Source organism: Mustela putorius, unplaced genomic scaffold (assembly GCF_011764305.1).
Source record: "Mustela putorius furo isolate JIRA1106 unplaced genomic scaffold, ASM1176430v1.1 tig00003858_pilon_pilon_pilon, whole genome shotgun sequence".
NCBI classification, from domain to species: domain Eukaryota; kingdom Metazoa; phylum Chordata; class Mammalia; order Carnivora; family Mustelidae; genus Mustela; species Mustela putorius.
In genome coordinates, this window is record NW_025422010.1 from 9,289,496 (window position 1) to 9,307,121 (window position 17,626).

Below are 17,626 nucleotides of genomic sequence, written 5' to 3' on the forward strand. Positions count from 1 at the left end.
AAATCATTGCTCTGGGGACCGTGGACCGCCACTGGAGTGGGAACAAGAGGAAGCAGTGTATCTGTCAGCTCCTTCTATCTGCTCTCATTGCCAATGCTCAGTCTATGGGGCATTAACTTCCCGTGTTTGTGTGTGTGTTACTCAGCCCCTGTGGGCAGCCACCAAGACAGTGAGAGCCTCTGGAGTCTGTTTGGGTCACACTGGGGTGCTGGGCTGTGGCCCTTAACCATGGCAGATGTTACAGTGGCCTCCGCTGGCCAAGAGAGGCAAGGCAGGAGGCAATGCTGGGTGGTGGTGAGGAACTGTGGTTGTTCCTGGAGCAAGGACTTGGGGAACTGGGGTCAAGATAAGCAAATCTGGGGAGGCACACCAGCTGGGAGGGGCACAGCGCCTTTATGCTAATAAGAAAAGGTACATCTGCCTCAAGCAATTGTATTTCTATTTGTTGGGAAAATTGGGATGTTACATTTAATTTTTTTGGTAAAAGTTCTGTACTTCCATCTGCCTGAAGAGTGTCAGGATAAATAAGTTCATGAAAGGTGCTTGTGCAGTATACAACATGTGTAATTGTCCATGGCCTTGAACTAGTCTCATGATGAAGAGCAGGCTGGCACAGGAAGGCCTTTATAAAGTCCTTTCACACATTACATGGGAATGTTGATTTGTTGACACTGAACACAAGTTCGCTGAAAGATTCTGGAGGGAGACTCTCTAAGTGGGAATAAATGCCATAGGAATGAGTAAGTGAATGAATGAATGAATGGAATAGTCCAGTCACAGAAAGGCTTTCTCCTTCCCACTCTCCACCCCCATCATTTTCCTCACTTCACTCCAACAAGCTCCCCTTTATTTATTGAAATTAGCTGTAATGTTTCAATTTTTTAAAAAGATTCCCCCGCTTTGAAATATGAACTTAAGCATTGTTTTTTCTAGCACACAGCAGGAACTCGGTAAACACTGGTTGCTTACTACATGGCTCAGGGCTGTGTGAGCAAACCAGCACCACACCGGGGTGGCTCTGAGGTGATCATGCGGAAGGCACATGCGCAGGAGGCTAGATTCCCCCCGCTGAGTGTACAGTGAGTCGACAGACTCTGAGGAACTGCTCTCTGGTGACTTCTTTTTAATCATGTCGTGGATATCCTTCTTCCTTTAATAAACATCCTCTGGCTCAAAGCTAAGGACAAAAGTACTATGACGAGTCTCATCAGTGTCCTTTTGAAGGTACTTTATTAAAATAACAACAAGGACAAAACCTGAGGATGAAGCTGTTTTAGAATCAAGCAGGTGAGCATTAGCTCTTGGGCTGGGAATGTCTATTCAATTCTTGGGCGACCCTGGACATAACTGTTCTGGGTCCAGAGAAAAAAGATGTGCCAAGTTGTCAAAATAAAACAGATTCCTAATGGATCCAAGACTGTAGATAAGACGAGGTGACTCAGTAATTTTCCATGCCGGAGACCTGTTCCACCAAACCCACATGAAACACAGGAAGAAAGGCATTACTGACTCAGAAAAACTAGGGCATGAAACTGTCTCTATTTGTAGGTTTTAAAAATTTATTTCTGTCCTTATCTTGTTCCAAAAAGCTTTAGGGTGGCTTCCAGAGACACAAAGACTATAGCAAGAAGACAGAGCCCTGAAGCAGGAGAGCAAAAATAAAAATAAAAACAAGGATAATGTAGGAAACGAAGCCTGAGGTTAATACAAAAATGCACTCTGACGAGCCATAAATTTGACTCTTAGCTCTTCTTTTTCTGCCAGAAGAGAGAAACGTGATAAGTTGATAAACCTGGGTCCAGAGTGAGAGGGACAGATGCTCAGGGGGAAAAGGAAGGACTTCTGATGTGAAGAGATGGGGCACTAGGGGCGAGCTAGTGGAGAGAGCCTCAGCAGGACAGGAAAAAGCTGGAGACGGCAAAACATAGGCCCCTGTGCCCCTGGAAATTTCCAGAAAGAAGCCACCAGTTGGCATGCTTGGGCCAGTCCAAAGTGGCCTGTTATGGTAGTGAATGACTTCCTGCATCTGAGACTCCAAGGAAAAGACACCAGAACAGTCTTGTCTGACCTTGATACCACTTGCTCTTTTAATTTTGCCATGCAATTTATAGAATTCTTCACACACATCCTCTGCTACTTGACTTTTTACATGAATCTGCCAACTTGAAAAAATATTCTCAAGCCTGTTTTGTTTGGGCTGAGCAGCCTTATTGTAGGTTCTTCTATATTTCAATAAGCTTTATGAATGTTTGAAGGGTGGGGAATGCAGTGTGGTATATTGGGAAAGGCATTGTGTTGGAGTCAGAAGAACCCGGATTTAATGTCCAGTTCTTTAACTGAATATGTAAGCATGAATGACCTTAACTAGAAAATGGAGATGAAGTATTATGGGTGTCCCTTGTCCAGGACATATTTCATAAGGGCTGGTTATGATCACTGAAAACAGCTTTTAATATCCCTGATACTTAAAGATCCAAGATTGGGAAGGGTCAACCTATTCCTTATTGTAGAAACAAGAGAGAGAGTGTGAGTGGGTGGCTGGGAGTGATCCACTCATAGTGGTTTGGTCTACTTTAATGTCTCTCAAACTTTTTGACTGTGACTCAGAATATAAAAAGCATTTACCTTACTACCCTATATACTCATACTGACCTGTAACTAGGGAAAAAAAAAAATCCTGAACCAGCACTGGGATATTTTCTTTTCCTTTTCTTCCAGTTAATGAAAAATGGCTGGTCAAGAGTCACTACATTGATTTCATGACCTATTAGTGGGCCTCACCATAAAACTTGAAAACCCTAGTCTAAATAAATAGTCCGGTTCTATAAATATGAGTCGTGCCTCAGACCAAGAGACAACAGATTATTTCATTTTTTTAAAAAGCAAATTCTTAAGCTCTCATTCTCAAGAGATTGTTAAAAATTTAGTCTTGGTTGTGATTGTGGTTCTTTCGCTTGACACTCTCAGGGTCTTGCAAAGTCGTCCAGTCTTATGCAGGCCAGTGTTGGGGGAGGGCCTTTGGGTCTTGGGTCTGAGCTCTTACAGCCCTTAAAGCCTGGGTGAGGCCAGGACTGCCATGACAAGTCAGCCCAGAAAAGGCTTGCTGAGGCCAGGACCCGAGGACTCCAGGCACAACCCCTACTGAGCTACCATCCAGCCCAAGCCCCTAAGGTTCTGCCCCGCGGTGGGGCTCTGAAATACAGGAGTTCCCTCTCCTTTTGGGCACACTCTTCACTCTCTTCCAAAACTATGAGAATGTTCAAAGCTTTGCTCACTTCTATTCCCTTCAGTATCCAAGCAATGTCAGAGCCTCTCCCTCACCTGAGACGGAGACTCTATTGCTTATTTCTACCCCACAGCCCTGAGAGCCCAGGTCTCTTGGAATCAAATTCTCCTTTGCCTTCAATACCCACAAATAGGACTATCAGGGCAGATCGAGGAGCTAGGAAAAACCTCTGATCTAGGTATTTATAGATTCTACTCTGGAATCTGCCTCTGTCATGGGGTCTCGCAGGGATGGTATGAACCCAGCCTAGAGGAATGCTCACAAGTATCTGTGAAATGAATGAATGAATGAATGAATGATTTGGGGGCAAGTCATTTGATGTCTCCAGGCTTCAGTTCCTTCACGCTTCTGCCTTCAGCTCAAGGTGAAGTTTGGCACAGATGGTTCATGGAGCCTGTTGTTCAGCTGGGATGTGCCAGTAAAAGCAGAGTCAGAACATTGGCTTCTCTCCATACCCAGAGTGGAAAAAAAGGGATAACTGAATGTAGTCACATTTGGCTTTACTGAAGAGAACATGCATTTTTTCCCCCTCTCTCCATTTGGTGGAATTTACTGTCTTTAGTTCTCATCTCATGTGCTTTTAAAAAAATACTGCTTTCCAAGGCCTTCAGTGAAAGAGTAAGTAGATTTAGTGATATCTTTCCATCTCTGTATTTCTCTTTTTAAGGGAGTTGAGAATTAAAGAAGTTTTAATAAGCCTGTTCCTCTGCTGTCCAACTCTCTCCTCCAGGGATAGACAGCTCCCCCGGAGGTGTGCACACCAGTGTGATGGTGGTGCCGTCTGCCCCAGAATCCACAAAACCTTGGGTATGCGTGGACCAATTTGCAGAAAATGTACTTGTGTGAGAACAGAAAGCTTACTAGTTGGCTACCACCTTGCCTTAGACCTAAGCTATCGATACCCCAGAATGTAGACAGGCTTGGATAATGAATATGGGGAGAGCTCCAAGGGTTCCCTGCCTTCTGTACTTTATGCCAGGAAGTTTCTTTATTTAATTCATTTGAAGAAATCTTATTGGATTTGATTTAATTACTTTAAAGATTTGATTTATTTGAGAGAGAGAGAGGGCATGAGAGAAAGCACAAGCAGGGGGAGTGGCAGGGGAGAGAGAGAAACTGGCTTCCTGCTGAGCAGAGAGCCTGATGCTGGATTTGATCCTAGGACCCTGGGACCATGACCTGAGCTGAACGAAGATGCCTAACTGACTGAGCCACCCAGGCTCCCTGCAGGGAAGTTTAGAAATTGGGTATTTTATGCCTTAATTCTTCTCTCTTTTTTAAAAATATGAACTCTATGATTTTAATCATTTATGACCCCTATCTCAATTAATATACCTGGACAATTCTATTAACATTGTGTTCCTTTATGTTTTTATAATGAAACCTTGTGTATATCTCTGGTGATGTAATGATCATTTTTGTGAAAATTCTCTGTCTACACATCTACCTTCCTAACTAGATTGAGATCGTCCTTAGCATAGGAATTGAGCCTTTTTCATGTTTGTATCAACTTTGTATTTAAAAAATACAGTATATTGGTCACAGTGTATGACCAATAAATATTTGTGAGATGAACTGAATGTAAACATTTAACCCAGGGGCAGTTAGTCTACCACACAGCCCACTGCTGACATTCCTAGCCCTGTGACCACAGCAGACATCACTAGTTGGTCACTGATCACAATGATCTTTTCCACTAAGCTGGGACATAACCATTAGAATTTGTCTCAACACAGCACTCTGTGCAGTAGCTATGAATAGTTCAAGATTGGCACACAGGAGGAAATCTGTCATCTAATGTTACCCTTTCTGTAAGCTGTATTAGCTGACGCAAGACAAAGCCTGGGTCAGGGCCAGTGTTCATCAGCTTTATGACCTACTGATTGTTTACGGCTAGCATCTGTTCTCACTAATTAGTGCCCATGCCATGCCTGAGGTTAAGTATTTTGAGTATAGCCCTGGGATCAGACAATCATTGTCACACATTCTCATCCCCCAACCTCTGTTTCACTCTTCCCTTGGGGGATCCGGGTTTCTCTGATTCCCCCCGGGGTCTGATTGAGGAGGAACCATCTAGCCTTCCCAGTGCCAGGAAGCCCTTTTCCTGCTTGCACTGTAACCTCCTCCCCAAGGCACTTTTCCGCAAGTGGGGGTCATTCTCATTCCCGCAACACCTAAAATGAGAGATACTGCCTGCCTGATGTGTTTAAGTAATGAAATTCCCCAATGCCCCTTAATCCACAGTGATTTTGAAAGTGGAGATTTTGCCATATTAGTTGCCCATGCTTTGTACTTGACCCAACTGTTGCTGGTTCCCACGGCACTTGCCAGGGAGCCTTGGGCAGACACTGATTTGTGCCAGGGGACTCAGAGGCATCACTGCTGCTGATACCGCCCTTCGGTCTTGCCCTTAATCTCCCCTTAGCCTCCCTTGCTGAGGTTAATCTCTACTTCCTCGAGCTAATGCAACTGTCTCCCTTGCAATGACACAGCCTGCAATGACACAGAGAATTTGCTTCACAAGATCGTTGCTGTGTAATCAGATTACAGCCATGTCATCTTTGCATTCTGTCACTTTGTGGTCCAGAAAAATATTCCTGCAACTACAGATGCTCTTTTTTGGAGAGAAAAGACATGGTATTGGACATTTCTTATGTGTCACTGCAAGAACCCTTGGTTTAGCTGACCTCCGTTCCAGCCACTGTGACCACTTCTCCTGGCTTTAATTAGTTTAATGGGGGAGAAGCCTGCAAACATCTTGCTTCAGGCACAGGCTGTAGTCTCTTGCTTCTTGTCCTGAGACCTCCCTGTGGACCCCATGAGAACTCAGAAATGTTCAGTGTCCACATATATGCAACCTGAAAGTATGAGGGTTTAGTGCCCAAAGGGCAAACCTTTTACCAACATGAGAGGGCAAAAAATGCTTCCCCTTTCTTACTAAAGGTCCTGAGACAGTATAAAGTCTTCCAGACTATAATTATGTTTATATAAGACTGTTCAATCTGTTTTATACATAAAGATCATCTCTTCTCCCCCTTTCCTTCTCTGTTCGGTCTTCTTCTTTCTTGTATTTATTGTCCAACATCTAGAAACAATTGACTATACATGTGCTCAAAAACAAATAAAAGAAAAAAACCTCAGTCAATACACACACAAAAAAGAATTCAAAATGAATCATAGATCTAAATGTAAGAACTAAAGCTATAAAACTTCTAAAAATAAGTATAGGAGACATTATGTATAGTCTTCTTAGAAAAGATAAAGATTCATTATATATGAGACCAAAAGTAAGATATGTTAAAGAAAAATTTGGTACACAAAAATTATCAAAATAAAAAAAAACTTTTATTCTTCAAAAGACACTTTAAAAGTGAAAAAAAAAAAAAAAGACCACAAAGCATAGACTAGGAGTTAATATTTGCAAATTATAGATCAGACAAAGGACTCATATGCAGAATATAGAAAGAACTCTTATATTAGTACTAATACAAGAAACCCAATTTTGGGGGCACCTGGGTGGTTCAGTGGGTTAAACCTCTGCCTTTGGCTCAGGCCATGATCCCCGGATCCTGGGATCGAGCCCCGCATTGGACTCTCTGTTCAGCAGGGAGCCTGCTTCCCCCTCTCTCTCTGCCTGCTTCTCTGCCTACTTGTGATCTCTATCAGTCAAATGCATAAATAAAATATTTAGAAGAAAAAAAAAGAAACCCAATTTTTTAAAAAGACAAAATATTTGAATAATGATATCTGAATGATTATAAGTACATAAAAAGGTATTCAACATCATTAGGGAAATGCAATTAAAATCAAAATAGGGTGCTACTCTACACCCACTATCCTGGCTCTACTTGATAAAACAGACAATAGCAGGTGTTAAGGAGGATTTGGAGAAACTGAAATACTATTACATTTCTGGTGGAATGTAAAGAAAAGCAACCTCCTTGTAAATCATTTTTTAAGTTGCTTAAATGAAGATACACTTACCACACAATCTTGCAAATCTACTCCTCAGGAAGTGAAAAACTCCAAGAATCCTGAAAACCTAACGTGCACAGAAAGAGTTGTAGTCCCTCACTTGTGACTAATCATAGCAGCATTATTCATACTGGCCCCAAAGTGGAAAGAACCCAGAAGTCCGTTAGCTGGGGAATGAATAAACAGAAAGTGGAAAATATCCCTACAATGGAATAGCACTTGGGATTAAACAAACAAACAGAGCTACTGATTCATGCAACAAGAATGAAGCTCAGAATCATTCCACAGGGGCACCTGTGTGGCTCAGTTGGTGAAGCGTCTGGCTATTGGTTTTGGGTCAGGTCATGGTCTCATTGTGAGGCCGAGCCCTGCAACAGGCTCTGTGCTCCACAGGGAGTCTGCTTGAAGATTCTCTGCCTCTGCCCCTCACTCTACTCCTGCGTGTATGTCCTCATGCTCTTTCTCTTTCAAACACATACATCTTTAAGCAAAACAAAAGATCCTAAGCAAAAGAACCCAGACACAAGAGCCTATCGATTTGTTTCCATGTATATGAAATTTCTAAAAAACAAAACAAAACAAAAAACTCTTGCATAGACAGAAAGCAGATCAGTGGTTCTCTGAAGCAGGTAGAGGGATGTGGAGGGCAGAATGTAGAATTGCTTTTATAGTTCATGCTGCAGTGACTTATTTGAGAACTCTTTCCCAAAACAAACCCACTAAAATTTTCTCCTGTGTTTTCTCCTACAAGTTTTGTCATTTTAGGGTCTTTCATTTGGGTCTCTGATCCATTTAACTTATGCCTACGGTGTAAGATATAGATTGGAGTTCTTTTTTAATTTTTTTTTTTTACCATGAATCCATATCCAGCTGTTGCAACACCCTTTGCTGAAAGGACTAGTTTTTGGTCTACTGAATTGCCTTTATACTTTTGTCAAAATATCAATCTATCATATTACGTGGATTTTTTTTCTAGACTCTGTTCTGTTCCATTGATATATTTGTCTTGATTAAACTGTCTTATTTATTATTGCTTTATAATAATAATTTACAATAATATTTATAATAAGATTTGAGATCAAGTAGCATAAATCAGGTACTATAAGGCCTCCAGCCTTTTTTAAAAAGTTGTTTTGGCCATTTTAGATCGTTTTCATATTCTTGTAAATTTTGCAATACACTTATCAATCTCTAGACAAAAAATTCTTATAAAAAGTTTGTTGTGATTTTGTTAACTCTATAGATCTACTGGGGATAAGTGTCACTGTAATTTCATGAGCAAATTACTTAAAACCAACAATTAAAAAAACAAATCTCATAAGCAGCCAGAGAGAAAGATGCACTACAGAGTAACAAACATAAGAATGACAGCAGACTCACTTCCCATCAGTAAGAAAGCAAGCCACAAAGACGAGAGCAACCTCCAGCTGGATTTTGTAAATGGAGTCAGAATCTAATAGACGAATGTGATCCATTTACATTTATGTTGTGTACCGATACATTGTTTTTTTTTTTCCTATTATCGTATTCTGTGTTTTCCATTTACTGTGGTCTCTCCCCTCTCCCTGACCTCCACCTCCTTCGCCCGTCTTAGTGCTATCATTATGACTTACAGTAAATGCTGATGAAGACAACCAGTGTACTTAGCACTGCTGCTTGCATACCACTCAGATCCAAGTCTTTCTCTGGTACATTTTAGCCAGTTACTTCAGGCAAGTCTGTAAGTAGTACATTTGCTTGTCTGAAAGCATCTTTATTTTGCTCTCAGTCTTGAGTGACGGTATCACTAGGATAGAATTCTGGGGAGACAGTCTTTTTCCTCATTAGAACTTTGAAATATCACTCCATTGTCATTTGACTTCTGTTAAGTCTTCTCCAGTATGATTGCCATTCTTTGATACATAATCTGATGGCTTTTTTTTTTTAAAGATATTATGTATTTATTTGACACAGAGAGAGTACAAGCAAGGGGAAAAGCAGAGAGAGGGAGAAGCAGGGAACCTGATGCGGGGCTCCATTCCAGGACCCTGAAATCACCTGAGCTGACCTGAGCTGAACAAAGGCAGACACTTAACCGACGGAGCCACCCAGTTGCCCCAATCTGGTGGCTCTTAAGGCTTTTTTCCCCCTTTGTTTTGGATATGTGCTGTTTCATTACGATATGTTGAGTTGGAATTATGCTTTTCTTTTATCTGCTTAGGTCCTGATGTTGCAGGCTTGCAAGGTTCTTGTCTCACAGAGTCGAGGAATGACTCTTGTGGACATGGAAAGGTGAAGTGAAAGTTTATTAAGTGAAGGTGAGAGCAGAAAGGGAAGAAAAAAGCGCTCCAGAGAGAGAGGGGTCCCGAATGCGTTGCTGCTGAGGACTTACAGTGGAAGTCTTTACAGACAACTGACTGGGAAGCCTGTGGCTTTGAGATTCTTGTGTCTTCTTGGTTTTTTCCCTTATGTTTTGTTCCCTTATGTCTTGTTCTTCTCTGTCTTAGCCTCTCCACCTGCCAGGGGCAGTTTCCAAACCCAGTCAGGGGAGTTAAGGGCCTCCTATCTCTCTTGCCTCTACCTCAACCCCTTCTCTCTCACAGGACAGGACCCGTGGGCAGAAAGAGCTATACTGGGATTGTGAGGAGTGACTGACTGTGTACTTTTGAACTAGTGGGGGTTAGGCATAGCACGAGTCTCCAAGGAATCTAGAAGCAAGGTTTTCAGGACCTTGAGGGACCAGCTACTGCCAAGATAAGGTTCCTTTTTAAAGGTTAAGGCCTAAGGCAGCCACGAGTTCCTCAAGGAAGGTCATGCCCTGCATGTTTCAGGTATCTATCAGTGGGCTGTGAGCTATAAAGAGATTTTAATTTAAGCTACATTGTGCCTTTATTTTCCACATCACTGATACTTTCCTTTCCACCAGAGAGAGATTCCTTTTATAATTCAGGGAATTTTCAGCCTTTAGCTTTTTAAATACCACCACCTCCTCCGCTTTTTTTTTTTTTTTTCCCCTGTTGATTTTTTTGGGTAATTTTTACCAGACATATTTTGGGATTTCTCATTCTGTCCTTTGTGTGTCTTTGCCTCTCTTTTCTTTTGAAGATTTTATTTATTTATTTATTTGTCAGAGAGAGAGAGAGAGAGCGTGCACAAGCAGAAGGAGCAGCAGGCAGAGGGAGAAGCCAGCTCCCCACTGAGCAGGGAGCCAGATGTGGAACTCCATCCCAGGACTCTGGGATCATGACCTGAGCTGAAGGCAGACGCTTAACCGAGTGAGCCACCGAGGCATCTCACCTCTCCTTTCTATTTTCATCCTATGCCACAAGGTTTTTTTTTTGTTGTTGTTGTTTTAAGATTTATATTTCAATTCACTAATTTTCTATTTGCCTGGGTCTAATATGCTGTTTTTCCACCTACAACACTTTAAAAAAAAAAAGTGATCCCTACACCCAGCCTGGGTCTCTAACTCATGACTAGAAGATCAAGAGTGGGATATTTTATTGACTGAGCCAACCAGGCACCCCGTAGTATACTTTTAATTTCAATAATTATACCCCGTCTTTTTTTTTTTTAAGATTTTATTTATTTATTTGACAGACAGAGATCACAAGTAGTCAGAGAGGCAGGCAGAGAGAGAGGGGGAAGCAGGTTCCCTGCTGATCAGAGAACCTGACCTGGGGCTCGATCCCAGGACCCTGAGATCATGACCTGAGCTGAAGGCAGAGGCTTTAACCCACTGAGCCACCCAGGCACTCCTCCCCGCCTAATTTAAGTAGGCTCTACGCCCAGCATGGAGCCTAACGTGGGGCCCAAACTCATGACCCTGAGATCAAGACCTGAACTGAGATCAAGAGTCTGATGCTCAACTGACTGAGCCACCCAGGCCCCTCTCAATAGTTATAACTTTTATTTCTACAATGCCTATATAGTTTCCTCTCAAAAAACAGGTTCTTCCCATATTACTCTGCACTTGACTTACAGTTTGTATACCTTCTTGACTCTCTAAATATTTTAAACAAAAACAAGCTTATTTTATAATCTCGTTTAGCTTAACCTATTACCTTTAGTTTTGGGGGGTGCAAATTCTCCTGTTTGATGTTCCTTGTGACTTCCTCTCTGTGCAGTCTATACATTTTTCTTGTGAATTTATCTTCAGTGAGTGTATCCAGATGGCCATGTAATCAGGAGTGTCATAGTCAGCCTGGGTAGCTTGCACATAGAAATTATTTTCTCACAGTTGTGGAGGTTAGAGGTCCAAGGTCAAGGAGCTGCCAGCAGGTTTAGTGTCTCCTGAGGTCTCTGTTCTTGGCCTGAAGCTGGCCCTTTTCATCCCAACCTCACATGGTCTTTCTTGTGTCTCTTCCTCCTCTCAGAGAGATGCTAGTCCTACTGGATTGGGGCTCCATCTTTATGACCTCATTGACCCCTAACTACCTCTTTAAAGACCTTGTCTTTAATTACAATCACCATAGGGGCTCGAGCGTCAACATATGAATTGTGGGGGGTATAATTCCGTTCATCACGGGGGTAAAAAAATGTCTCCAAGAACAGATTTACAGGGCCTCCTCCATGTTTCTAGTGGTTTCACCCATTTCAGAATTTTTATATTAATTTCTTTGCATGAGGGTTTTCTCACCATATCCAAATTGTAAATGCAGAACCTCACACGTTTATTTTGATATATTGTGGGTGGCTCTTTTGGTCCAAGGATCAAAGTAGGTGGTTATCTTCTTGTTTCTTCTCCAGGAACATAGGAAGAGATTTTCTACTCATTAAGTTCATGAAAGAAAATACTGACATTACTCATAACCATCCTTTCCCCGAGGTTGGGGAACTAACTCTAAGTGTGTTAAAACTTCAGCTCCCAGGCATCTGGGTGGCTCAGTAGGTTGACCGGCTGCCTTTGGCTCAGGTCATGATCCTGGAGTCCAAGGATCAAGTCCTGCCTCGGGCTCCCAGCTCCACGGGGAGTCTGTTTCTCCCTCTGACCTTCTTTCCTCTCATGCTCTCTCTCACTGTCTCTCTCTCAAATAAATAAACAAAATCTTAAAGAAAACCTCAACTCCCAGCTGATAAGACCTCTATTTGGGTGTGATAACCTCAGGCCATGCTGCTTCTTCTCTTCATTCTGGCTTTGGTGTCCTTTAGATATTGGACCAGTTTTCTAAATCTTGTGAACTGGGCCACCTACCCATTTAAGTCTGTTCATATCTATAGGAGTTACAGATGTTTAGAAAAAGTTGGTGGAAGAGGGCAGAGAATTTCTTCCATGCCCACCTAGTCTGTGATATTGACCCCAAATCATAATTCTGGAAGGCCTATCTTCACTAGTTCCCTTTAATGGCCAGTAACCATTCTTAAATTTCAAAGTTTATGTTCACTGTATTATACCGTACTACCTTATTTTCCTAATTGAGAGACATCTTTAAATTGAAGCTTATAAAAGACTATTGATGGATGGATGGCCACATTCTTCATGATTATAATTTTACATTTTAACCCTCTTTGAGAAGATCTATCAGCTTCTTCACTCTACTTGCCTCCTATGGGAAATGGACACCTCCCCCTCCTCCCATCAGTGACCTTAAAATTACAAACCCAATAAAAATAATTGCCACCAGAGGAAAGGAGTTTATTCCCTCTGTGACAATAAAAATGTGTCTGGTCATGTTTTCCTAAAAAAGGAGGGAACAATATACCAAACCTTGTATATTTTCTCTGAGGTGATTTCACAGGCCAAAAGCATCCTGAAATGTTTTGGCAAAGCATGGCTACAATGGAGACTGCCCCATCTCATGCTAACAAAACTCCTCAAACTCATATTTCCTTTCCTTTCTGGGTAGACTCTCAGTGAAGTCCCCAGGAGGTTCTGTACTGACAGCAGCAATGAGCCGATCACGATGGAAAAGCCACTCCTCATGGAATTTACATAATAGACACTTCACAACAGAGGAAGATATGACAATAATTACAAAAATGGGAAAAGGGCCAAGAGCTAATGGATTTCTTAACTCCATTTTCAGCAACCCAGGTAGAATTACATTTTAAGAAATCTGTTTCCATGCAATTTAAAGGTCTGCTGATTTCAACATTTGGCGTCTCCTGTATTTTTCTAATCAGCTCTCTCTTAGGGAGAAAAGAGGAAAAGTTGACATTTTCCTCTGTGCAAATTACTTAAACTGGAAAAGGTTCATTTAGAAACTAAGAGTCTACTACAGACTTAGCATAACAAACATCCATTGCAGTCACATGAAAAGCTATTGGAAGATTATGGTGTTAGTCTTTTTTTCTTTTTTAATTTTTAAAATATATATATATAAAGGTTTTATTTATTCATTTGACAGACAGAGATCACAAGTAGGCAGAAAGACAGGCAGAGAGAGAGGAGGAAGCAGGCTCCCTGCTGAGGAGAGAGCCCATTGCTGGGCTTGATTCCAGGACCCTGAAATCATGACCTGAGCCTAAAGCAGAGGCTTTAACCCACTGAGCCACCCAGGAGCCCCTAGAGTCTTTCTGATTGTAGACAGAAGCGACAAAAACGCTGTAGGTAAACTTAACTACGAACTTAACTGCTTAACTATGAATACAGACTGTGCTTTTTTATGAGGTTCTGTGTCTTCTGTTACATTCTTCGGTCAGGTCTCTCCATGAAAGAATGTGAGAGTCGCTGTTCCCCTTGGACTGAATCTCTAAATCGACCTGTGCTTCTCCGCCATCTTGTCAGAACAACAATAAGGTTAAGGACTGCTTTTGATGACTAGGATGGATGGCCAAAGTTCTAGCTCAATCTCAAGTCTCCTGTAACACCTTTCATTACTCTCTCCAAATTTATTCACTTGTCTTTAAATAGTCTAACAAAAATATGAGCCAGCGACATTAGCCAAAGAGCTCATGTAGGGCAAAATCCAACCCCAAACAAGTTATAATGAAACAGAATTCCCTGAAGTCTGAAAGCATTCAGCATCCACAGGTGCACAAGAACTGTCACAGAGGATTAGCAGCTATGAGGCTGAGGGGACTGGGCACTAATCTGGGATTCGAAACTTGGGCTGCAACCAGATAATACCCGTCTCACCCTATACTAGTTAAAATGCTTTTAAGCAGCACAGATACAGAGGCATCTGCAGAATGAGGGCATCCAGCCATCTGTTACCATTCTTGATCCTCTGAATACAACCTTCTCATGAGCTCCCCCAAAGCTATGCAATCAGGCAGCCTGCATCAAAGGGGTGGGGCTGGGAGGAAGCAGGGAGCAAAGAAAAAGGCTTAGATACATCTGTGCATATACAATGAGTACTTTGGGCAATTTTATATGAAGCAAGTTAATACTGTGCTTCTTTTTCCTGAAGAGGGAGGCCAAATGTATTATTGGTCTGGATATGTTTTATCTCCTTTGGTCCTAAGTCATTTATTCATTTATTCGTTACCATTTATTCATATATTCATTACTTCTCCATCCAATATTTATGGAACACTTACTGTATGTCATGCTCCATTCTAGGTGCTAGGGAGACAGATATTGATATAAAAGATACTAAAAAAAAAAATGGTAGAAAGAAAAATAAAGCAAGGTAAAGGGGGCAGCAAATAACAGGGACTCTCACCCCAACTAAAGGGGTGATTTTTATTTAGAGGAAAATAATGTAAATAAAAGATTTGCATTTGTTAGAAAAATACTGTGTTTTTTTGATACTAAAGTGTTTCATTTCATTTTGTTTTGTTTTAGATTGACTTACATCATTTATTACATTTTGGTTCTACACAATTCCACAAAGGTAATTTGTATATCCTTCCAAAGTAGGCTTACAAATCAAATTATAATGTATTATTATCCTATTTGAGATCATTAAAACTCAACAATGAAATGATATTCTGATTTCATGTCTAGGACCAAGGTTTGAAAAGCAATATAATGACTGTCTCAACTATATCACACTAGTTTTTCTCATGTAAGCTAACTAAGATTAAAAAAAAAAAAATCCAGTAAGATTAACATACAGTGTCATATTAGTTTTAGGTGTGGTGCTCAACTTTTGAATCTTTCATTCCAATAATCATTCAATGAAAGAATCAGTTTCTTCTATAATTAAAAAAACACACACTATTTTCTAGGATAGCGTATTTATATGTAAAGGTATATGTTATGTTAGTTATTAATTAAGCAATTAACTTCCAAATTGTCACAGGTTTTTTTTTTTTTTCCAGAAATAGACACCAAGATGGAGTTTGATGTGTATGGTATTTATTAGAGATCATCTGTGGAAAGAAGGTGAAGGAAGTGGGATTTCTTCGTGGGAAAGATCCTAGTACAAAACGGGCCAACAATAGGAACCCTTTGGACAGCTCTGGAGCAGAAGCAGCCTATCAGAGTGATCCCTTGTTGGGCTGAAACGGCTGGGCCTTTGTCTCCTACAACAACCAGTCAATGGATGTGGGTCCCCCAGGAAGACCCAAGTTCTTGGGTGAGTCAGCTCTCTGCTACTGAGGCAAGAAGCAGCTGGAGCTTGTCCTCCAACAGCTGGCACAAGTCTTTCCTTGAAAGGGTTGCAGGCACTGCCTCTCCATGTCCACCACAGAAAGAAGTGTATAGACTTGTGGGCCAAATGGGAGAGAGATTCATAACATAGTAACAGGCAAAAAGTTACCAAGTCTGGATAATTATGAATTAAGTCGCTATAAACATCCATGTACAGGTTTTTGTGTAGACATAAGTTTTTAACTCCTTGAGTAGACATCAAGGATCACTTTTGCTGAATCATAGGGAAAGAGTCTGTTTAGTTTTGTAAGAAATCCCAAACTGTTTTCCAAGGTCCCTGTGTCATTTTGGTTTCCCACCAGCCTTGAAGGAGAATTCCGGTTGTTCCATATCCTCACCAACATTTGCCCTTGTCAGTGGCCAAGATCTGAGCTATTCTAATACATGTGTGATAGGTTAGCTAATTTCAAATTAATTTTTTATGAAGCACTCAGTTCACATTTTTAAAAAAAAGATTTTATTTTTTTACTTGAGAGAGAATGAGTGAGAGAGCATGAGAGAGGAGGTCAGAGGGAGAAGCACACTCCCCAACGAGCTGGGAGCCTAATGCGGGACTCGATCCTGCACGTCCGGGATCATGACCTGAGCCCAAGGCAGTCGCACAACCAACTGAGCCACCCAGGTGCCCTCAGTTCACATATTTGAACGAAATCCTAATTATGAGTCTTTGAGTAATGAAGAACAGAAGAAATGAAACTGTTTCAACAGAACCCTTTTTTAAAAAAAAAATTTTATTTATTTATTTATTTATTTATTTATTGACAGACAGAGATCACAAGTAGCCAGAGAGGTAGGCAGAGAGAGAAAGTGGGGAAGCAGGCTCTCTGCTGGGTAGGGAGCCCCGATGCGGGGCTTGATCCCAAGACCCTGAGATCATGACCTGAGCCGAAGGCAGAGGCTTAACCCACTGAGCCACCCAGGCGCCCTTCAGTAGAACCCATTTCTGAGTAACAGTGATAGGTCTATCTTTGACCAAAATTAGTCAAAGGTTCATGTTTCTTTGTGGTTGAAATACTGCTTTTTTGTTATGTTTGATAAGTGATAATTAAAAACAAAATACTAAACCAAATGATAAGAAAATACCATTTCTTAATTTTGGCAGCAATACACAAATATTTGTATGCTGCCATTCTTTTAAATTCAAGTACTAAAATAATTCTAAAGCTGCTTGTCAAATTGCTAATTGATAAAAAGAAAGTACAGATTAGGTGAAAGTAGTTTAAAACCCTTCATATTTAGTTTTTAAAAGATACCTTAAATTTGACAGAATTCTTTGAGGGTGCAAGTGGTATCTGACATATAAAAAGTATAGCAAGGTATAGTTCTAGTGCGATTGTTGAATTCCGGTGATGGTGGGTCTGCCCAAAGCTGGAGTGGGATGGGGGAGCTGTAGGATCTGTTAGAGGTTGTGACACCGACCTGAGTTTTGAAGGAGGAAAAGAATCCTTCCTTTTCTTTCTATGCCAGCACACATGGTAGAGAAGAAAATCCAGGATTTGGGATTTTTTGCTCCTCTTTACTGATTTCTACAGTGAACATGAAAAAAATTGCTTGTAGAACTTTAAAAGCATCTCTGGTATTCCTTAGGGGGGAAAATTACTCTTTTCTAGATTTTTTTCCCTAAATAGGGCAGATCTGCAAAGACAGAAGGATGAGGAAATGCTAAAAATAACTTTCCCCAATTAGTGGTAGCCAAACACATATGGGAAGATGGAAATAGTTTTCGATGGCCCAGAGCAAAACTGTGATGCAAAATGAACTCCCCAAGGGCAGGGGGTAATTAGAAACAGCCCCGAAAATGTACTCAGGACGCTGTGGGAATAGTTAGCGAATGCTGAGGGAGGTGA

General features: G+C 41.1%; 1 protein-coding gene across 2 annotated transcripts in view; it reads left to right on the forward strand.

The window, feature by feature from the left end:
• The window catches only part of LOC101670773, an 83,511-nt gene that overhangs the window by 37,904 nt on the left and 27,981 nt on the right, over positions 1–17,626 (forward strand). The window contains exons 2-3 of one of the 2 annotated variants that reach the window (XR_001177890.2): positions 14,970–15,018; positions 15,449–15,705. Coding sequence is in view for 1 of the 2 variants with exons in the window: in XM_004742719.3 (XP_004742776.1) it covers positions 15,673–15,705 (33 nt within the window). In the remaining variant the exon portion in view is untranslated. Of the gene's footprint in view, positions 1–14,969; positions 15,019–15,448; positions 15,706–17,626 lie in introns of those variants that run through there. The other variant, XM_004742719.3, reaches the window with a different exon arrangement.